The sequence below is a fragment of the Zingiber officinale genome, chromosome 5B (assembly GCF_018446385.1).
Source record: "Zingiber officinale cultivar Zhangliang chromosome 5B, Zo_v1.1, whole genome shotgun sequence".
NCBI lineage: Eukaryota > Viridiplantae > Streptophyta > Magnoliopsida > Zingiberales > Zingiberaceae > Zingiber > Zingiber officinale.
Window position 1 is genome coordinate 135,556,742 of NC_055995.1, and position 19,233 is coordinate 135,575,974.

The window sequence follows — 19,233 nt, forward strand, 5'->3', positions numbered from 1 at the left end:
TCCGGCGACGGGAGAGGCAGGGAAGGTGGTGCTTGGTTGCTGCTTGTCGGGCCCGACAAAGTTGGAAAGAGGAAGATGGCGAGTGCTCTATCGAAGCTGATGTTTGGTGTCAAACCAGCAATAGTTAGTTTTTGTGATGCTTCTTGCATGGAGGAGGACGACTATGCTGAGTCTAGCTTTAGCCACTGCCGGAGAACATCCATGGATCGAATTTTTGGTGGTCGTCTTGGAGGACATTGATCGAACCGACAAGCTCCTTCAAGGTAGAATTCGGCAAGCAATTGAAAAGGGCAGGTTGCTCGATTCATATGGCCGAGAAGGCAACTTAGGCAATATCGTCTTTGTCCTTGCCACAAATAGTTAAACTTTATTAAAACCTTAAATAATATTTGAATAAACTTGAGTTCAACTCAAGCTCTATGAGATTTTAGTAAACAAATTTGAACAAGCTCCATACGTAAATAAACAAATTTAAACACAATTAAATTTGACTGCCACAAAATTTATAAGAACTTTGTGCAAAAGCTTCCGCATTTGTGAGACATACGCACTGACAGTATTTATGCATCATATTCGCATAGCGAAGATCGATAAAGTCCAAGCACAAGTCGAACGAACTATTTGATAAAATGCTAGAACATACACCGTGCTATGCTAGGAACAAAAAGAATGGCCAAAAACCCCCTTCTTTGCCTTCCTTCCAAATGGCCTGCATGCCTTGACACTAAGATCCACCGCGGCTGCGAGTGCCATGAAGATAGCCGCGTCCTCCACGCAGGTAACATGTCGCGCTGCTAGCTGAACCAGTGGCTCGCTACACTTCTCCTCCCCCGACACCTTGCAATTCATCACAAAACCGCCGGCAATAGGTTCATGTCGGTCCATGTCTATGTTGAATTCTCCTCCCTTGTCGGTGTTTATTGCTACATCAGAAACAAGGATGCTGGCTTCCTGGCCTTCTGACAGAATTTGGAGCCGAAGGCATATAGTGTCTCTTGGATGACCGATTTCTCTCCATGCCTCGAGGCGGCCCCATGGTTGCCAGCTCTCGGCGGAGCCAGCTGCATTGGGGTGGAGTATGAGCCATGCACCTGGGTTGGAACGATCAACTCGGTCACAACCCGTCGACGGCACAAATGGAGTTGCCATGAAAGCAGCAGCCACAACTGAGCCTGAGAGATCATGAATCTTTACCTTCCAACCTTTTCTCTCCCTCTTTTCAGCGTCGTCACCATCCTCATCACTCATGCTCGATCTAGTGTAACCAGAAATCTATTAGCTAACAACTTCCAGTTGCACAAAAAGAAGAACAAGTAGCAAGATTTTAAGAAACTCAAGTAGAAATATACAATAATTCAACTGTTGAACTAAACGAGACGAACAGAATGAAAACTTACCTTCGATCTTTGACAAACTTGCAGCTAAATATCGGTTGCTTGATGGCACCCTGTTGCTGAACTATTTGTGGACTCAAGGTAGTTTCATCTTCAAATTTAAAGACATATCTGGGATCAGGATCCAATCTCACCTGTAAATGAAGCTCGGGTCCATGTTTCGAAACCTCCCCCCCTTTCTTCTGCCTAAGACCGATCCACCCATTATGAAGCAGTGTCGGTTTCTCAAACTGTTCGAGTCCTATTTCTAATCCGAGACACCCAATTACCAGCCTTCTACCAGTGACACCACAATGTGAACCCTGCTTACCAATGTACACAGTAATCTGAAGGTTCGGTTTTGGCACACTGAAATGTCTTGACACTGTCAGTGTCTTGACATCAGATTCCGCGAGATAGAATACAACAGGCTTGCTGATAGCATCAGGACTGCCTCGAGGGGATGAGACTAGGGGCACTCTTGTTCGTCGAATGGGAAGATCTCCCAGGCGGATGTCACACGAACACTTCGAATATGCAGGTACTGCACCTGGTCTATCCTTCAATGCATCCACTGGTAATCTTAGCCCCAAGGATCCAATAGACAATCTGAAAAAAATCTGTGGATCCATGATTGTCAAAAGTATCAATCAATGATCTCCATGCCTCGATTTATCCGGTCAAAAGCTGTATAAAGACAACAAAGTTTAGATCAAATAAGCTGGAACACAAACTGATAGTCAAAAGGATCCCAATTTTTGCGAGTTGTTTAACTGAAAAGATAAATGCAGAGAAATATCAATGTTCTCTTTTCATGATTGGAAGTTACACAAAACTATACTATTAAATGTTTGCTTAGCAAAGCTTTAAAGAACTATTTAAGGTTCTATCTTGCATTAGATGAGATCATTGGTTGTTTTGACGGACATCGAAGCCTAGGTAAATAAGGACTAGACAAAAGCTAGTGGCTCCCAGAAACTTTACATGATAGTGGTTTGCACCCAAATTGAGTAAGAGTTTATATTTTGTACCTAAATCTCCAGTAGAATTTGTTGGAAACTTTTCATGATAGTGGTTTGTACCCAAATTGAGTAAGAGTCTATATTTGTACCTAAATCTCCAGTAGATTTGTTAGAAATGTGAATGGAAAATAGGTGGATAGAAGGAGAGTTCACATTTGAAGTTTTGTAGCTTTGTGGTTGGTTTATAATAAATCGCAATTCGCAACCATGGAAGTTGTGAACATGTATGGGTAGAGACTCTCTCTCTCTCTCATATACGTGGGTTCGCAAGAATAGAGTGCAAATCTAGGGCCCGAGCATGATTTGCGCACGTTGAATGTTGAAACGTAGTTCAGTCATCCCAGAGAGTTTATCCTTCCCAACTTGGCAACCTTGAATTAGCAAATCAAGGTCATCTAGGTAGATGAGATAAGACTAAATCTTTGTATTTAGCTATTTTAAATCCTACAATTTTATTATCTCCGGCAAATATCTCCAACAGATTTCAATCGGAGCATGGTTAGCATGATCTTCACTTAGTAAGGAAGACTCAGAATCAAAAAGTATTGGTAAATCTATTCCAGATTTCTCAAGAAGGACAGATCAGGAAAGCAACTAAGTCAAAAGGTAAAACAGTTCAGCAAAAGTGATCATCGCTTAAGGTTTAAGATAAAAAAGAAAAGAAAAGATACCTAAAGCCAATAAGGATCAGACACTCAGAAATGTTGGTAGATCAGTTGTGGCTAGTAGTGGAACAACAAAAGCAAAAGCACAAACTGGCTAACACAAGGCAAGCATGGCATTTTCTTTTGCTATTGGAAAAAAAAAGCAATCTACCATGCCACTTTCTTAGAGAGCCAATGACCACCTACCTAAGGCTTCCACACAGGCACAGCACAAGCGATAGACAAATCTTGATGCCGCGGCTCATCTCCGACGAAGGACGGCACACCCATCCACTGGTCTGGGCAATTGCAATTGTGTGTCTCATCCTGGTAATTGCTGTTATCATCACTGGTATTGTCGTCCTCACCGTCTACATAATCTACAAGCCTAAAGCACCTTACATCAAGGTCGCCTATGCTCACCTCAACAATCTAGTTTACGACCAATCTGGACTCCTCCAGATCGACATGACCTTGACAATGGTAGCAGAGAACGACAACATGAGGGCTCATGCAAGCTTCTCTGACCAGAGAATTCTTCTCCAGTTCCATGGTATTGATGTCGCTGTGCTGCGGGCTGATCCATTCGAGGTCGCCAAGAATAACTCATTGGAACTCAACTATCTCTTCCAATCGCAGCCAATCCCACTTGGTGAGGGAGCCATGGACACCATGGACGTCGCTCTGAAGCGGGGGATGGTGCCGTTCGAGCTCATTGGGCAAGCCAGAACAAGGTGGAAGGTGGGGTTTTTCCTCTCCGTAAGGTTTTTCACACGCCTCAATTGCCACTTGAACTTCTTTTTGCTCAACGGGAGCGCGATCAACTCGGATTGCAGCTCCAAAACCAACTGATATCCCCCTTGCTCCCTTAAGTTTTAGATTCATTTTTTCTGTATGTCGTTAGATGAATTTGATTCTTTCTTGCTGATGGTTCGCTCGATTAAGATAGAGGAATCCTTTACAATGGCCACAATGGAGATGCATACCTTTCGTTCTAAGAAATGGCCACTTTGCATTTTTTTGCTTCCTCCAAGGCCGTTCAACCGTTCAAGAACTCGAAGCTGTCACCAAGTCAAGAATATGATCAATAAAAAAGCTTCATTTGAATCTTCAAAAGCTAAAACAATTCTTGTTTCTTAGTCTTACTCCAAAGGCGAAGCTTTTTGGAAAGATCAAGAACGTAGTACAATAGTGGCACTTTTCTCTTCCTCAAAAAAAACTCCCCCTTTTCAGAACCTCAATCAACCCACAACCACTTCGTCAAAAATTAAATCTTTCCGCATTTCCGTCAGCAGAATCGCCAGAACCACCGCAGTCCGGCGGGCGGAGGACCAGCAAGAGAGGAGGGAGGGACCAAAGAGAATGAGTGAAGGCAGGATGGCGAAGGGAGGGAAAGTTATAGAGACATTCATGGAAGATACAAGCAACAGTAGCGTATGTGGATTGTGGGGCGAAAGTTCAAAGTTTTTTTGGGTAATTGGATACAGCTGTTCCCGAGCTCTATCCAATCTCCATCAAACACACTGAGAGCAAGAGTGCTTTAGGGCTTAATCTATTCCTTTTCCTTTTCCTTTTCCACTCCCGACTGCCGATGTCAAATCCTTACGTGGGAGTAGATAAAAGATTAAAAAAAGGGCGAGATTAGGCGGAGCTGTTCCGGTCTCGGGATCCAATGACCGCCGCCGCTTTAGGGCTAGAACAGGACAAGCGAGGAGAAAAGATGCAAATTTCACTGGAATGCGATGGAATCAAATAAAAATCGAAAATTTAAAGACGCAAAACGACGAGCTGGCTCTTGTTCTAGTTTTCAACGATGAAATTGAGGAGGCGTGTAAGATCAAGGAAGAAGGTCACCAATCCGCCGCTGAATCCGACTTGCTAGTAGCTGACGAGGAGCTGACGCGATGCGTGATCCCACATGATTCGATCGTGTTCCGTTGGTTCTTAGAACGCACTTTTTCTAGGGTTTTTCGCACTGGAGAGAAGAACTACTGCAAGCGTAAATTAGACTTTTGGTCTTCTTGAATTAAATGATTAACTAAGCGTTTAAAAGGCGTTTAAAATTAATGGAAGAGATTAATTAGTCTGATTTAGACATAAATATTGTGCGAAGAAATATTGATCAGAGAAATCGATCAGAAAAATATAAAACCGGATCCTTGGTCCACAGAATTAGGTCATAATTTTATCATAATTTTATCATATATTATTTATATATTTACTTTTTCATTCGGATTATAGTTTAGATCAGACTCGTCGTCTTCTGTTCTACATCCGATAGCCTGACCACTCATCCACTTTTAGCAACTTTCGATTATTCATCCCAATATAAATTATAATTTAACTGAGAAGATAAATTTAAAAAGAGATCACAATCAATTACGATCGAATTACGATCGACTATAATTATATTATGGTATTATGATTGAAATTTTCATATTTTAGTCGAATTGGTATTAGGATTTTCATATGTAGATTAGGTTCTAATAGAGGTTTTTTGAATTTTATTCAGATTAATCCGGATATTTGAATTTAAAATTTGTGGATTTTTTTATTAAATTAAATTTTATTTTGAAAGTTTAGATATTTTTATTTTTAATGATGAATATTAAAATAAAAATAAAGTATTATAAAAAAATTTAAAAAAAATAAAGATTTTTTAATTGGATTATTCGAATTTGGATTCGGATTCAAATTTTAAAAATTTAAGTTATTTTCCAATTCGAATCGCGAACCCAAATTAATTCATCCGAATCGACGTTATTTCGGTCAGCGAATCGACAGCTAGAGGAAAGCCCGAGGTGGCCCCACGCGACGCAGGTGCACGTGGCACGCATTACACGCTGCCGGCAAGCGGCGGCCGCGCGCAATCACATGCCCGCCGCGCCGCTCTACGGACATTGTTCAGTCCAATGAATCTGGTTGCGGTTTAATTAATTAGGATAATAAATTGAAAATAAAATTATCAAAATTGATAATATTTTTAAGCAAATTACTTTTCCCACCTCCTCTTACTAGACCTGACCATGATTCGAAACCGACAGTTCGACGGTTCGGAACCGACGGTTCGACGGTTCGGAACCGCCGGTTCGACGGTTCCAGGCAGATCGACCCTTAACCTTAACCGCCCAAGACGATTACAGTTCACGGTTCGGTTCACGGTTCGTCACGGTTCAAGATTAATATGTTAAAAAAAAAAATTAAAAATTAAACATTAAACATTAAAAATTAGAAATTAAAATTTATTAAAAAAAGGGCTTGCACTTATTTAAGTTGCCTACGTATCCCTTTAGGGGAATCAAAGCTCACGTAGTTCTTTTACATTTTTATCCTTTTACATTTTCATTCACTTTCATTTCCTGTTCCTGTCGTATTTGTTCCTTCAGTATCAAAATCTTCAACTTCGTCATCTGAAAGTTGCATTCCTTGGATTCTTTTCTCCGCTCTGGTCCAATCGTCCAGTAATGCTTGGACTTCCAATGAGTCGGGAGACAAAGTTCGTCGTCACTGAACGTCTGCTCCACAGCAACAGTTGACACTGGACAAGCTAAAATTTCTTTTGCGATTACGGAGAGAACGGGAAAGCTTTGAGCCTTCTGTGACCACCACTTTAAGATATCGAAGTTTTCGCTATCTGCTTCATTAAAATCAAAAGAAGTTGTAAAATAATTCATTAAAATCAAAAGAAGTCGTAAAATAATTCTCAAGTTCCTGTGTGGAACTTAGGATCCCCGTGGACGTTTTGTCCATTCTTTTAATAAGAGTTGTGCTTTTGTAAGTTTTAAATTACTACTAGTAGTTTGTTGAATTTCAGAAATATTAATTTGTGTTCCATATTTTGCATAATATTGATTATAAATATCATATAAATAAATTCTAACATTATATATAATATTAGCTGGATCAGGTGAAGAAGAATCTTTAATTGGAATTAAAGCATCATAATATAAAGTTAACATTTTTTGTAAAACTTCTAATTTAAATCTAGGATATAAAGCAAATGCAATTAAATAAATTTCAGGAATTAAATAAAAATATTTTTCCCATTTAGTTTTCATAGCTAATATGCAAGGAGATAAAAATTCATTATTAATATGCTCATTTAAAACTAATACTATATTAGAAAATTTTTCTAAAACTAATTGAGCAGTGGGATAATAAACACCGGAAAGTTGTTCGGTTGCATCATTAAATACTTTTAAAATTTCACAAATACTACTACAAATATTCCATTGTTGTGAAAATAAATATATATTAGTATTAGTGTTTTGTGCAAAAAATGAACATAAGAATTCTTTATATTGAAATGAATCTTGTAATAATTGATATGTTGAATTCCAATGTGTTGATACATCACGTGGAAATTTTTTAGGTCTCATTCTATTAGTTTTACAAAATTTACCAATTGCTTCTTATAGATGGATGCGACTATAAATAAAAAATTACAGTTCTAATTGGTTTAATATGATTTTCTAAAATTTTATATCCATCTTGAACACAAATTTAAAACAAGACATATACAACGAATATGAAAAAATAAACCACTAATAATAACCTGACAAACAAATTTTAGTTTTTCTATAAAAGCAGTATTGGAACTAGCATTATCTAATGATATTGAAAATATTTTGTGAATTAATTCATATTCTTTTAGAATTAAACATAATAATTGTGCGATGTTATGAGCAATATGCGATTCGTTAAAAACTCTATAAGCGAACTATGTTTTTTAGAGGTTCCAAAAGTTATCGATCAATGACAAGTCACGCCCATATACGAATGTGTTTGCTAAGGATCACTCAAAATATTGAAACATAAAGAAATTGTATTATTTAATTTACTAAATTCATCAATTAAACTTTTTTCCTTGTTTTATTAATTTTTTAATTGTACAAGTATGTGTAGTCCTAGAAACACATTCTTCAATAGTACATTTAGATCCAAAACTAAAAGAAAGATGTTTTACGGAAACAAATTTAGCTAATGATTCTTTTAATTTATTATTAGAATATAAAAATAAATTGAAATTAGTGCTACTGCTAGTTGAAGAAAATCTAAATAATTGTGTTTGAGAATGATCGAGTTCATATTCCGTTGGGTGCTTTGTTTTTACGTGTCGTTTTAACGACCCATAGTTGTCGTCAACTTGGAATTTTTAGGAAGCATTGCAGTGTTTACATTTTGCACGTAATTCTCCCGACGGAAGAGTGACGTTCTTAAAATGTTTAGTGAAAATAGCAGATTTTAGAGGAGGAATTTCTCAAATCTCAAAAGTAATTGCATCGATACTTCCTTGTGTGTGGGTGTCGAAAGATGCTCGATCTCATCATCGATGGATTGAATGTTGGGGTCCTCCTGCGGATTCATTATTTGCTTTCCCTTCGAAGACTGAGATGATGCACCTCCACGACCTCCTTCTATTGTAATTGAAAATTGGAAATAAAAGTGCATGGAAATGTAAAACTTGGAGTCGAAAACGTGTAGGGAATGTGAAATTGAGAATGAGAATAGAGAATATGTATATAGAAATAATGAAATAAACTCTCTATTTATAGAATTTGGATAGTAACAGACACTAAAACATAGCCATTGATCAAAAAGCGGTCAAATGATCCTAACCGTTGAAAAAAATATCCTAAAAAACTCTCCCAGCGTCGAACAGCGGTTAACGTTACCGGTAGTTCTAACGGTTATGTACCGCCGGTTCCAACGGTTACACAAAAAATTGAACCGGCGAACTAAATCGACAATTAACCGAAGGGCTGAACCAGCATTTAACCGGCAGTCCGTCGACTTTTGGGAACCTTGAACCATACCCAACCCGACAAGATGTCGGGCTGGTTACGATTCAACTCGACGATCCAAGTCAACGGACAATTAGCCTGTTGGCCCGGTAACATGCCCGGGCCGAGCCGGTACGGACCCAGTCGGGGGTTGGCCGAACGGTTAAGGTGACCAAGTCATTGGATATAATTCATTGATAACCGGGATGCCGTTTGAACGGCGGTTAAGCGGTGCAATTTTTTTTTTTTTTAAAGCGGTTCATAGCGTTGGAACCGCCGGTTAACCGGCGGTAGCCGTTGGGAGGGTTTTTAGGTATTTTTTTCAAGCGGTTAGGATCATTTGACCGTTTTTGATCAATGGCTATGATTTAGTGTCCGTACTATCAAAACTCTATAAATAGAGAGCTTATTTCATCATTTTCACACATCTCAATTTTTGTATTCTCTAATCTCTACACGCTTTCAATTACAAAGGAGCGCGGAGGTGCATCATCTCGAGCTCGGAAGAGAAAGGAATCCATGGAGGAGGACCCCAACATTCAATCCACCGATGATGAGATCGAGCATCTTCCGAATCCGACACCCGACACACAAGGAAGTACCGATGCAATTACTTCTAAGGTTCGGAACTTCCTCCTCTAAAATCTTCTATTTTACTAAACATTTTGAGAAGGTCACTCTTCCGTCGGAAGAAATGCGTGCAAAAATAGCGGTCATGGGTCGTTGAAACGACATGTAGAAACGCCGACGGAATATGGACTCAACCGTTCTCAAACACAATTATCAAGATTTTCTTCAACTAGCGGTAGTACCGATTCCGGTTTATTTTATATTCGGATAATAAATTAAGAGAATCATTAGCTAAATTTGTTTCAGTAGAACATCTTTCTTTAGTTTTGGATCTAAATGCACATTTGAAGATTTTGTAAAGAATCTCTTAATCCATGTGCTAAACGTGTTCCTAGGACTACACTTACTCGTATAATTAAAAAATTAGTAAAACAAGGAAAAAGAATTTAATTGATGAATTTAGTAAATTAGATAATAAAGTTTCTTTATGTTCCGATATTCGAGTGATCATTGGCAAACACATTCGTATATGGGTGTGACTTGTCATTGATCGATAACTCTTGGAATCTCCAAAAGATTATTAGCTTATAGAGTTTTGATGAATCACATAATGCTCATAATATCGCACAATTATTATGTTTAATTTTAGAAGAATATGGTTTAACTCATAAAATATTTTCAATATCATTAGATAATGCTAGTTCTAATACCGCTTGTATAGATGATCTAAAATTTGTTTGTCAACCTATTATTGGAGGTTTATTTTTTCATATTCGTTGTATGCCATGTTTTAAATTTATGTGTTCAAGATGGTTTAAAAATTTTAGAAAGTTATATTAAACCAATTAGAATTGCAATTTCTTATTTATGGTCTCATCCATCTATAATGAAACAATGGGGTAGGTTTTGTAAAATTAATGGAATGAGACCTAAAAAATTTCACGTGATGTACCAACACGTTGGAATTCAACATACCAATTATTACAAGATTCATTTCAATATAAAGAATTATTATGTTCATTTTTCGCACAAAACACTAATGCTAATATATATTTATTTTCACAACAATGGAATATTTGTAGTAGTATTTGTGAAATTTTAAAAGTATTTAATGATGCAACCAAACAACTTTCCAGTGTTTATTATCCCAATGCTCAATTAGTTTTAGAAAATTTTTCTAATATAGTATTAGTTTTAAATGAACATATTAATAATGAATCTTTATCTCCTTGCATCTTAGCTATGAAAACTAAATGGGAAAAATATTTTTATTTAATTCCTGAAATTTATTTAATTGCATTTGCTTTAGATCCTAGATTTAAATTAGAAGTTTTACAAGAAATGTTGACTTTAGATTATGATGCTTTAATTCCAATTAGAGATTCTTCTTCCCGATCCAATTAATATTATATATAATGTTAGAATTTATTTATATGATATTTATAATCAATATTATGCAAAATATGGAACACAAATTAATATTTCGAAATTCAACAAACTACTAGTAGTAATTTAAAACTTACAAAAGCACAACTCTTATTAAAAGAATGGATAAAACGTCCACGGGATCCTCAAGTTCCACACAGAACTTGAGAATTATTTTACGACTTCTTTGATTTTAATGGCGAAACTTCGATATCTTAAAGTGGTGGTGCTCAACCCGTTCTCTCCGTGATCGCAAAAGAAATTTTAGCTTGTCCAGTGTCAACAGTGCTGACGGTAACATATTAGATGAACGACGATCAACTTTGTCTCCGACTCATTGAAGCCCAAGCATTACGATTGGACCAGAGCGGAGAAAAGAATCCAAGGAATGCAACTTTCGGATAACGAAGTTGAAGATTTTGATACTGAAGGAATGAAGTGAATGAAAATGTAAAGGATAAAATGTAAAAGAACTACGTGGCTTTGATTCCCTAAAGGGATACGAGGTAACTTAAATAAGTGCAAGCCCTTTTTTTAATAAATTTTAATTTCTAATTTTAATGTTTAATGTTTAATTTTAATTTTTAATTTTTCTTAACATATTAAACGATTCTGAACCGTGAACCGTAACCGTCTTGGGCGGTTAAGGTTAAGGGTCGACCTGCCTGGAACCGTCGAACCGGCGGTTCCGAACCGTCGAACCGTCGGTTCCGAACCGTGGTCAGGTCTACTCTCTTTTCCTTGTTAAATGACTTTTTTACCTCTTTCTTTAAAATAACAAGTTTAATTTTTTCCAATTTTATTTATTTCTTTAGTTTACCGTTTACTTTTTTTTCAATTTTATTTACTTCCTTAGTTTTATTTTTTAAAATAAATTTTATTTATTATTTTTTCATCAATTTTTTTTTTTTTTATCCATATTATACTTTTAAATTTTTTATAAATAATAACTCCTAAAATTTATTATTAAAAAAAATAAAGATTATAAGATATCGAATCCTATCTCAATATTACCTGTTCCTGTGTCCTACTCATTGCCCTAGCCCATTGTCAGTGGCACCGCCGGCGACCTTCGATCGCCACCCCGATTAAAACTATATCCTAGGGGGAAGGTGAATACGGTCGCCATCGACACGATCAATCCCGAAATTCGGCAGGATTTGAGTAAACTTTCCTTCGTCGACGATATGAGTCCCTGCTTAAATTCGACCGAATTTCGACGTCTATCGCCCTGATAGCGACCCCCGGGTTCACCTTTCCCTAGGGTATAGTTCTGGTCGGGGCGACGACTAAAGCCCGCCGGTAGTGGTCTTGAGGCGACGAGTAGAATAGGAGGACATAGAAAATTGAGGACAAAAAATTCAATCTCATATTACGAATATAAAAAAAGAATGACTTTTTTGTCGAGAAAATACTTAAAAAAATGGTATAAAGGTAAATAATATGATGGGACTGAGAAGGGAGTGTGTGTGAAAATCTATGATTAAAAAATAAATAAAAGATTATAAATATATAATAAAAAATTAAAAAGAATTAAAATTATAAAAAAACTGATTAAAAAAACAAAAATTAATAAAATAAAACAAAACAAAATAAAACGTGGAGTGGGAAAAGCACGGCCACTCAACATATATTAATTTATAATTTTTATTTCTATCCATATTTTTATACTATTTAAATTTTTACAAATAATAACTCTTAAAATCTAACATACAAAATAAAGAAAGATTAAAATAAATAATAAAAAAATTATTAAAAAATAAAACTGATAAAAAATAAAACTAGTTGAAAAAAGAAAACTTAAAAAAATTAAAATAAAAAAAACGTGAATGAGGAATAAGGAAAAGGATAGAAAGGTAAATATGATTGAATTTTATGGTGGGCCCAGGGAGGGGAAGGTGTCAACTGGGGTGAGAAAAACAGCTCTCTATTTTTAAGGGTAAAAAGTAAAAGGAATTATTATTTATGGACTTTTCTTATTAAAAATATTAAAATGATATTTAATAATTATTTATTTTTAAAATACTATTATTTTAATATAATAGATAGTCACTGCTCTCTAACTTTATTAAACATATTTTATATAAAATATTATTATATTAAACAATATTTTATCAACTTACTAAAATTATTCTAATTTAATTAAAATTAATGAAGATTTTAAAATGATTTTAATTAAATTAAAGTAATTTTAAATCAGATTTATAAAAAAAATTAATGATAAAAAGTATTTAAATATAATAATACATTTTATATAATAATTTTAATTTAATTTATTTAAAAATATTATAAAAGAGTGTAATAGTATAAAATAAAAATATATTAGAATATTTTTTTTTAAAAAAATGCTCATTCTCTGAATTTCTACCTTATTTTTATAATAAATTTTAATAATACCCTATATGTGCTAAATGTCAACTCCAAATTTTAAACCTTAAATACTAAAACCTAAATAAAAAAACTCAAATTCTAAAATCCCAAAGTTTAAAATACTAAACCATAAATTTTAAATTCTAAACTCTAAAACTCTTGAATCTTAAACTTTAAGAGCATATTTGGTTGAAGTTTATTATTGATAAGTTTAATTATCTACTTAAAATTTTATTATTTAATTCGATTTAATTTAAGTAACGAGTGATTATTAGATAATGTCATAATGGAGCATACCTGTGTCACACCAACAAATTGAGAATATAATTCAGAATGTAAATACTTGGGAAGCAGAAGATTCTACATGATTACAAAGTTAATATTTATTATCATAATTAAGATTATGCATGATAATTTAAACCAAACACTTCCTAAACTTAAACACCAAAATCCTAAATATTAAAACTAAACCCTAAACTTCTAAAAATCTTAAATCCTAGACTTTAAACCTTAATATTGTCATTAAGTTTTTGATTTTTTTTAAATAATTTTTTATTTTTAAATTTTAAATATTCTTTAGTTTGATTTTTTCTATTTTTTTTAAATTTAAAAATTTTATGTTTTAAAAATTATTTTTTACAAAATTTAAATTTAAATATAAATAAAAATTAAACCTTTAATTGTATAAACTTTTAAGTTAAGAAAACATACAACATTCCACAAGTCACAAGATTCGACACAGTTACAACATTCAAAACGGTTACAATGTGACACACAATTACAACATTCCACAAAAATTGTAAAATTCATTACACTTACATTACAATATTTCACAATGATTATACTATAGAGAAAGAGAAATGATACGCTGACTGAATTCGGAGGACGAAATGCTCAGGAAATGACTCAGTACTTCCTACGTGGAAAAAAAAGAAATAAAAAAAATCAATACGGAGAACACTAGGCCTGGACCGATCAGGCTCCACCCTGATCGGTCCTCAAGGTCTCTGATCGGTCATGGGACCGATCAGGCCCTAGGCTGATCGGTCCCCAGACCGATCCCCAACTCACGTTGGTTTCTAAGCCTGATCGGTCAGTAGACCGATCAGCCTATTGGTGGATCGGTCCACAGACCGATCCCCCTATTGTTCTCTGAATCCCATCGCTATCTGATCGGTCTACAAACCGATCAGATAACTTACAGTGGACTACTGTTTGGTTACTGACCGGTCACCAGACCGATCAGATAACCCACAGAAATCATTGTTTGGTTACTGATCGGTCACCAGACCGATCAGATAACCACAGTATCACTGGATTGGTCAGCAGACCGATCCAATACTCATGTGGATTTAGAGCTTCCCAGCCCTAAACCCCAAAGCCTTCCTGATCTAGAGCAAAAACTCCATTGAAGAGCAAAAACTCCATTGAAGAGATTCACGATCAAGCCAAACAATATAACTTCTACAATTACTGAGCAATATATGAGAATTACATGTGGCAGAGCAATAACACAATATAACTTCTACAATTACTTCAAGGGAGGGTGACCAACAACAGTTCAACTCTGAAGATACAAAATAACTAAGACAAAATCCCCATAAGAAAATCAAAGTGTTTGAAGTTCAGTAATAAGACAACAATTCAAGTAATACACAAAATTTAAAAGTTCAATTGCATTACAATCTTCTATTACATTCTGGTAGCAGCATTTTAACTCTTGCCTTCATGAAATACTTCATCTCCATATCCTGGATAATCATTAATCTCAAAATTCATCTTTGCACTCTCGCCTTCCTGGAACAAACAGAGAATCATAAGCATCTACCATCAAGCCAAGGATTGTGAAAAAAATATTTTCCAAAATTTGTATCTTCCTGGATAAGAGAAGATACCTTGAACAAATCAGCATGCATTTGTAACAAATCAATAGGCTTCTCAAAAGACCTTGTTCTCTCCATTGTCTGCACATATGTCCACACACTTAGACCATTTTCTTTCCAAACCAAATGTTACATAGAAAATACAAATTTTGATACAAAGAATGAAGTTACATGATAGTTACCGGTAATAGAAGGGCTACGATGGTAATATGTCAAACATTAAAGTGAAAGAAGCAATAAGGATACCTGAATAATATCATTAGGAACCAGCAGTTCTTTATCCAATCTACACAATCTCTGACTCTCTATAAGAACAAAATCATCACTTAGATTTAACAAAAAAACTGAAAATACAATAAATGAAGAATCTACAAGCAAACCTGAAAATTTATCAATTTGTTCAATGTTTGATAACTCATCTTGCTTTCTATCAATTGTAGAACCCTGTAGACAAATGTACTTATACAAATTAGCAACATAACATAACACCAAAGTAACAAATTACATCCAAATATACAAACCAAACCTTTTTTCGAGACTTTGCCTTTGCCCTTTTCTCAATTTGCTCAATTTTTTATTGTTTTCTTTTCGTCGGTGGACGCCCACGAGACCTTACTTTCAGTGGACTATGAAACTTTTTGCTCTCATTTCTTGATTCCTCATGTATTATGTTGCTATCATGATCACCATCCAATGAATCACCAATGTTGGTATCCATAAATCTTTTTTTTTCTTCTTTTAATATCCCTATTCAAACAAAGCACCTCTCATCATTTTTTGACCCAAGTTGTCCCACTTCCTGTAACAATGGTTGAAGATTATTATATCTTCGTCTTTCTTCTGCATGCTGACAAGAATCATCATAAATATTAGTGATTCCTTGATATCCACGTTTAATGTCTTTACACCATCGTTCTAAAATATAATGTTCTGGAACTGTAGTGACTTTTCTTTTTACCAGAACAGACATCAAATGTCTACAAACAATTCCACGAAACTCAAAGAGACGACACAAACACTTCATCTGACATTGTAACTCACTATATTGTACCCAAAAGGAAATCTCTTTTGGAGTTGTTCCATCTTTTCCATATACAGTTTCCATCACCTCAAAAAATAATGTTGATCCTTCTTCCTTCACAAATGAAGTATTACAAAACATCAAACATCGTAGTTCATTTTGAAACAACTTAAATATCTTGTTAGTGTAAACACTTTGAAACTGCTTTTCAATTGGATTGCCACTGATGACCGGAATTATTGAATTAAAAGAAGCAAAATCAGAATTATCTTGCTTTTCAATCTTGCTTTTCAAAGCATTGTCATATTGTTCAACAAACTGCTTCAAAGTTGTTTTTGAATGAACATAATTATCAAAAAAAACATTCATACTTTCACTTCTTTGACTTGTCGACATTCCTGCCCAAAATTTATCTTTCACATACACAGGCATCCACTTATGACGAATTTCATATAAAGAATTCAACCAATCATTTTTCTCCAAGTTAAATTCTTTGATAAATTTTTTCCAGTTGCTATCACATTCTGTAGTTGTCAAAGAATTATAAACAATATTCTTCAAGTTTCTCTTTATCAACTTATAGTTGGCATGACTACTAAACTTAGCTGGAAGTTTTTTCATAATATGCCAAAGACATAAACAATGATGAGAGTCTGGAAATACCTCAAGAATTGCAATTTCCATGGCTTTGCATTGATCCGTAATAATAGCTCGTGGAGCTCTTCCTCTCATGCATGCCAACCATGATTTAAATAACCAAATGAAAGTTTCTGAATTTTCTTTAGATATCAAACCACAACCAAGTAATATGGATTCACCATGATGATTTACTCCAACAAACGGAGCAAATGGCATATCATAACTATTGGTAAGATATGTGGTATCAAATGTAACGACATCAGAAAAAGAATCACATGCAACCCTACATCTTGCATCAGCCCAAAATATATTTCTGATGCGAGAATCTTCATCTACATCAATTACATAAAAGAAATTTGAATTTCTACTTTGCATACGACAAAAGTAATTATGCTAGGCTTCTGCATCACCATTCCCAAGCCTTAATCTTCGTACTTCAGCCACATAATTTCTACACTTTCTCTCATCAAATGATAAATTTTCATAACCACCAGCTTCAACAACAAATGATTGAAAACTTTTACTCAAAGTTATTCCTGCTTGATCATTCAACTCTAATTTCCTCTTAGTTTGGGAATCTAACACTTTATTGCATCTGAAATGTCTTGACTTCCTTGGACTTAATGCATGATTATGTTCTAGTTGAATACTAGTAATGACACATAATTCATCATTTTGAACTGTAATATTAATCTTTGCTTTGCAATCCGTTTTGCTACAAGCTCTAGGATAAAAGGAATTTTTCACTTTAGGAACGGTCTTACCATTTTTAGAGCATCCGAATGAAAAATACTTTATCTGGCCATCATCTCCTTTTTTGGAACCCAACTTTGAAATACCAAAACCAAGACCTTGGGCATATGATTTGTAAAAAGCACAGACTTCTTCTTCAGATGAAAAATACATCCCAACTTGTGGAGTATCAAGTGTATTTGAGCTTGACGAATCACCCAACACTTGCACATCACCCTCAATGAATAGTTCTTGCTCCATAACAATTTTACAACCTAAATTCAAACTAAATAGTTATTGGCAAACATAAATAAATAATAGCACAAAGAAATGTTTAAGAACATCATTAGGAAAAAAAACTGAAATGAGAACATAACAAGGAACATACATAAATAAATAATTCAATATGTTTATTTTGCTGTTATGAATACACATAACTTACAAAATAGCAAGGAATAAACAACACACATTATTGATGTCAGATTTGTCAAGAAACAACAAAGCATCAATCAAGGCACCCCTTTAAGCAGGATAATGAATCATGAAATTTAACTAAAATACAGGAGAAGATACAGTGAGTGAATCCACTTCCTATACATTGGAAACTTTTTGCATAGGAAGAAATCTTAAAGGTAATAAATTCTGCTATGTCTATCCATCCATGTTGGTTCATCAAAAATAGACAAGAAAGTTTATGAGCTTCCTATACATTTAACTAAAACACAAGATACTGCCAGGAGTAGATACTGTGAGTTACCAGAATGGAAAGGGCAAGAGGAAGAGCGAGATACTGCCAAGAGTAGCTTCTCTGGTGGATGTTTGGTGGTGGAGCTTCACTAGCGGAGGAGCTTGGAGCTTCGCCGCGTGGAGGAGATTTAGGGCTTCGAGAAGCTTCGAGGAGCTTCACAGCGTGGAGGAGCTTGGAGCTTCGTCGCGTGGAGGAGAAGCTTCGAGGAGCTTCACAACATCGAGGAGCTTGGAGCTTCGCCGCGTGGAGGAGATTTAGGGCTTCACAGCGTGGAGAAGCTTGGAGCTTCGCTGCGTGGAGATGCTTGGCTTTGAGAAGCTTCGAGGAGCTTCCAGCATGGAGTAGCTGGCCGTCGTCGTGGGTGGAGGAGGAGGAGAAGGGAGAAGTCGAGCCGAAAATCGCGTCGCAGGTGGAGGGGAAAGAGAAGCCGCGGGATTTAGGGCAAAAGCTTGCCTGTTTGCTCCGTATTGATTTTTTTATTTCTTTTTTTTTCCACGTAGGAAGTGCTGAGTCATTCCCTGAGCATTTCGTGCTCCGGATTCACTCAGCGTATCATTTCTCTATACTATATTCGACACCGTTATAACATTCCTCATAATGTATGCACACTTAAAATCAACCTCGACAATATTCATTTCTATTAAAATTTAAATTTAAATTTAAATTTGATGCTCTTTGATCCTGTCCGAATCGCTGAATCAACGGACGCTGGGCACGTAGCGCTCTCCTGGTTGCTGATGTAGATCTCCGACCAGTCGTACGACGCTCCGGCGAACCTGCAAAGAAGTCGGACCGGGAAGGGGTTCCGGCGACGACCCTCCGACGCTCAAGTCAGGCAAGTGGACAACAAAGAAGTGGCTCCGAATATGCTAGCATGCGTACCTCCGGCGAAGTGTAAGGCTCCTTATATAGAGCTGGGAAGGGGCTCACGCACACACACCGAGGCTAATACGTGTCCTCAGCCCATACCTTAGTATGAGCTTGTCAGAAAAGTTTACCTGACACCATACTACTACAGTCCGG

The 19,233-nt window shown here is 35.6% G+C and overlaps 4 protein-coding genes across 4 annotated transcripts; 1 reads left to right on the top strand and 3 right to left on the bottom strand.

Annotated features, from left to right (window-relative positions):
* Nucleotides 1-470: 470 nt before the first annotated feature.
* LOC121986179 lies at nt 471-5,011 on the bottom strand. Its single transcript, XM_042540005.1, has 4 exons — nt 4,186-5,011; nt 4,026-4,100; nt 1,398-2,060; nt 471-1,255 (listed from the first exon to the last, which is right to left on the bottom strand). Exons 3-4 carry the CDS (start codon nt 2,003-2,005, stop codon nt 655-657), a joined length of 1,209 nt encoding a protein of 402 aa, XP_042395939.1. The 5' UTR covers nt 2,006-2,060; nt 4,026-4,100; nt 4,186-5,011; the 3' UTR covers nt 471-654.
* On the top strand, nt 3,108-4,018 carry LOC121986180. Its single transcript, XM_042540006.1, has one exon. It carries the CDS (start codon nt 3,235-3,237, stop codon nt 3,889-3,891), a length of 657 nt encoding a protein of 218 aa, XP_042395940.1. The 5' UTR covers nt 3,108-3,234; the 3' UTR covers nt 3,892-4,018.
* LOC121987087 (protein FAR-RED IMPAIRED RESPONSE 1-like) lies at nt 3,921-16,775 on the bottom strand. The gene is made up of 8 exons (XM_042540991.1): nt 15,835-16,775; nt 15,687-15,744; nt 15,451-15,514; nt 15,317-15,375; nt 15,083-15,151; nt 14,925-14,984; nt 13,485-13,547; nt 3,921-4,100 (listed from the first exon to the last, which is right to left on the bottom strand). The coding sequence occupies exons 1-8, from the start codon at nt 16,773-16,775 to the stop codon at nt 3,921-3,923; spliced, it is 1,494 nt and encodes a 497-aa protein (XP_042396925.1).
* A 348-nt stretch (nt 16,776-17,123) lies between these two features.
* On the bottom strand, nt 17,124-17,723 carry LOC121987089 (protein FAR-RED IMPAIRED RESPONSE 1-like). Its single transcript, XM_042540992.1, has one exon. It carries the CDS (start codon nt 17,721-17,723, stop codon nt 17,124-17,126), a length of 600 nt encoding a protein of 199 aa, XP_042396926.1.
* Between the last annotated feature and the right edge of the window lie 1,510 nt (nt 17,724-19,233).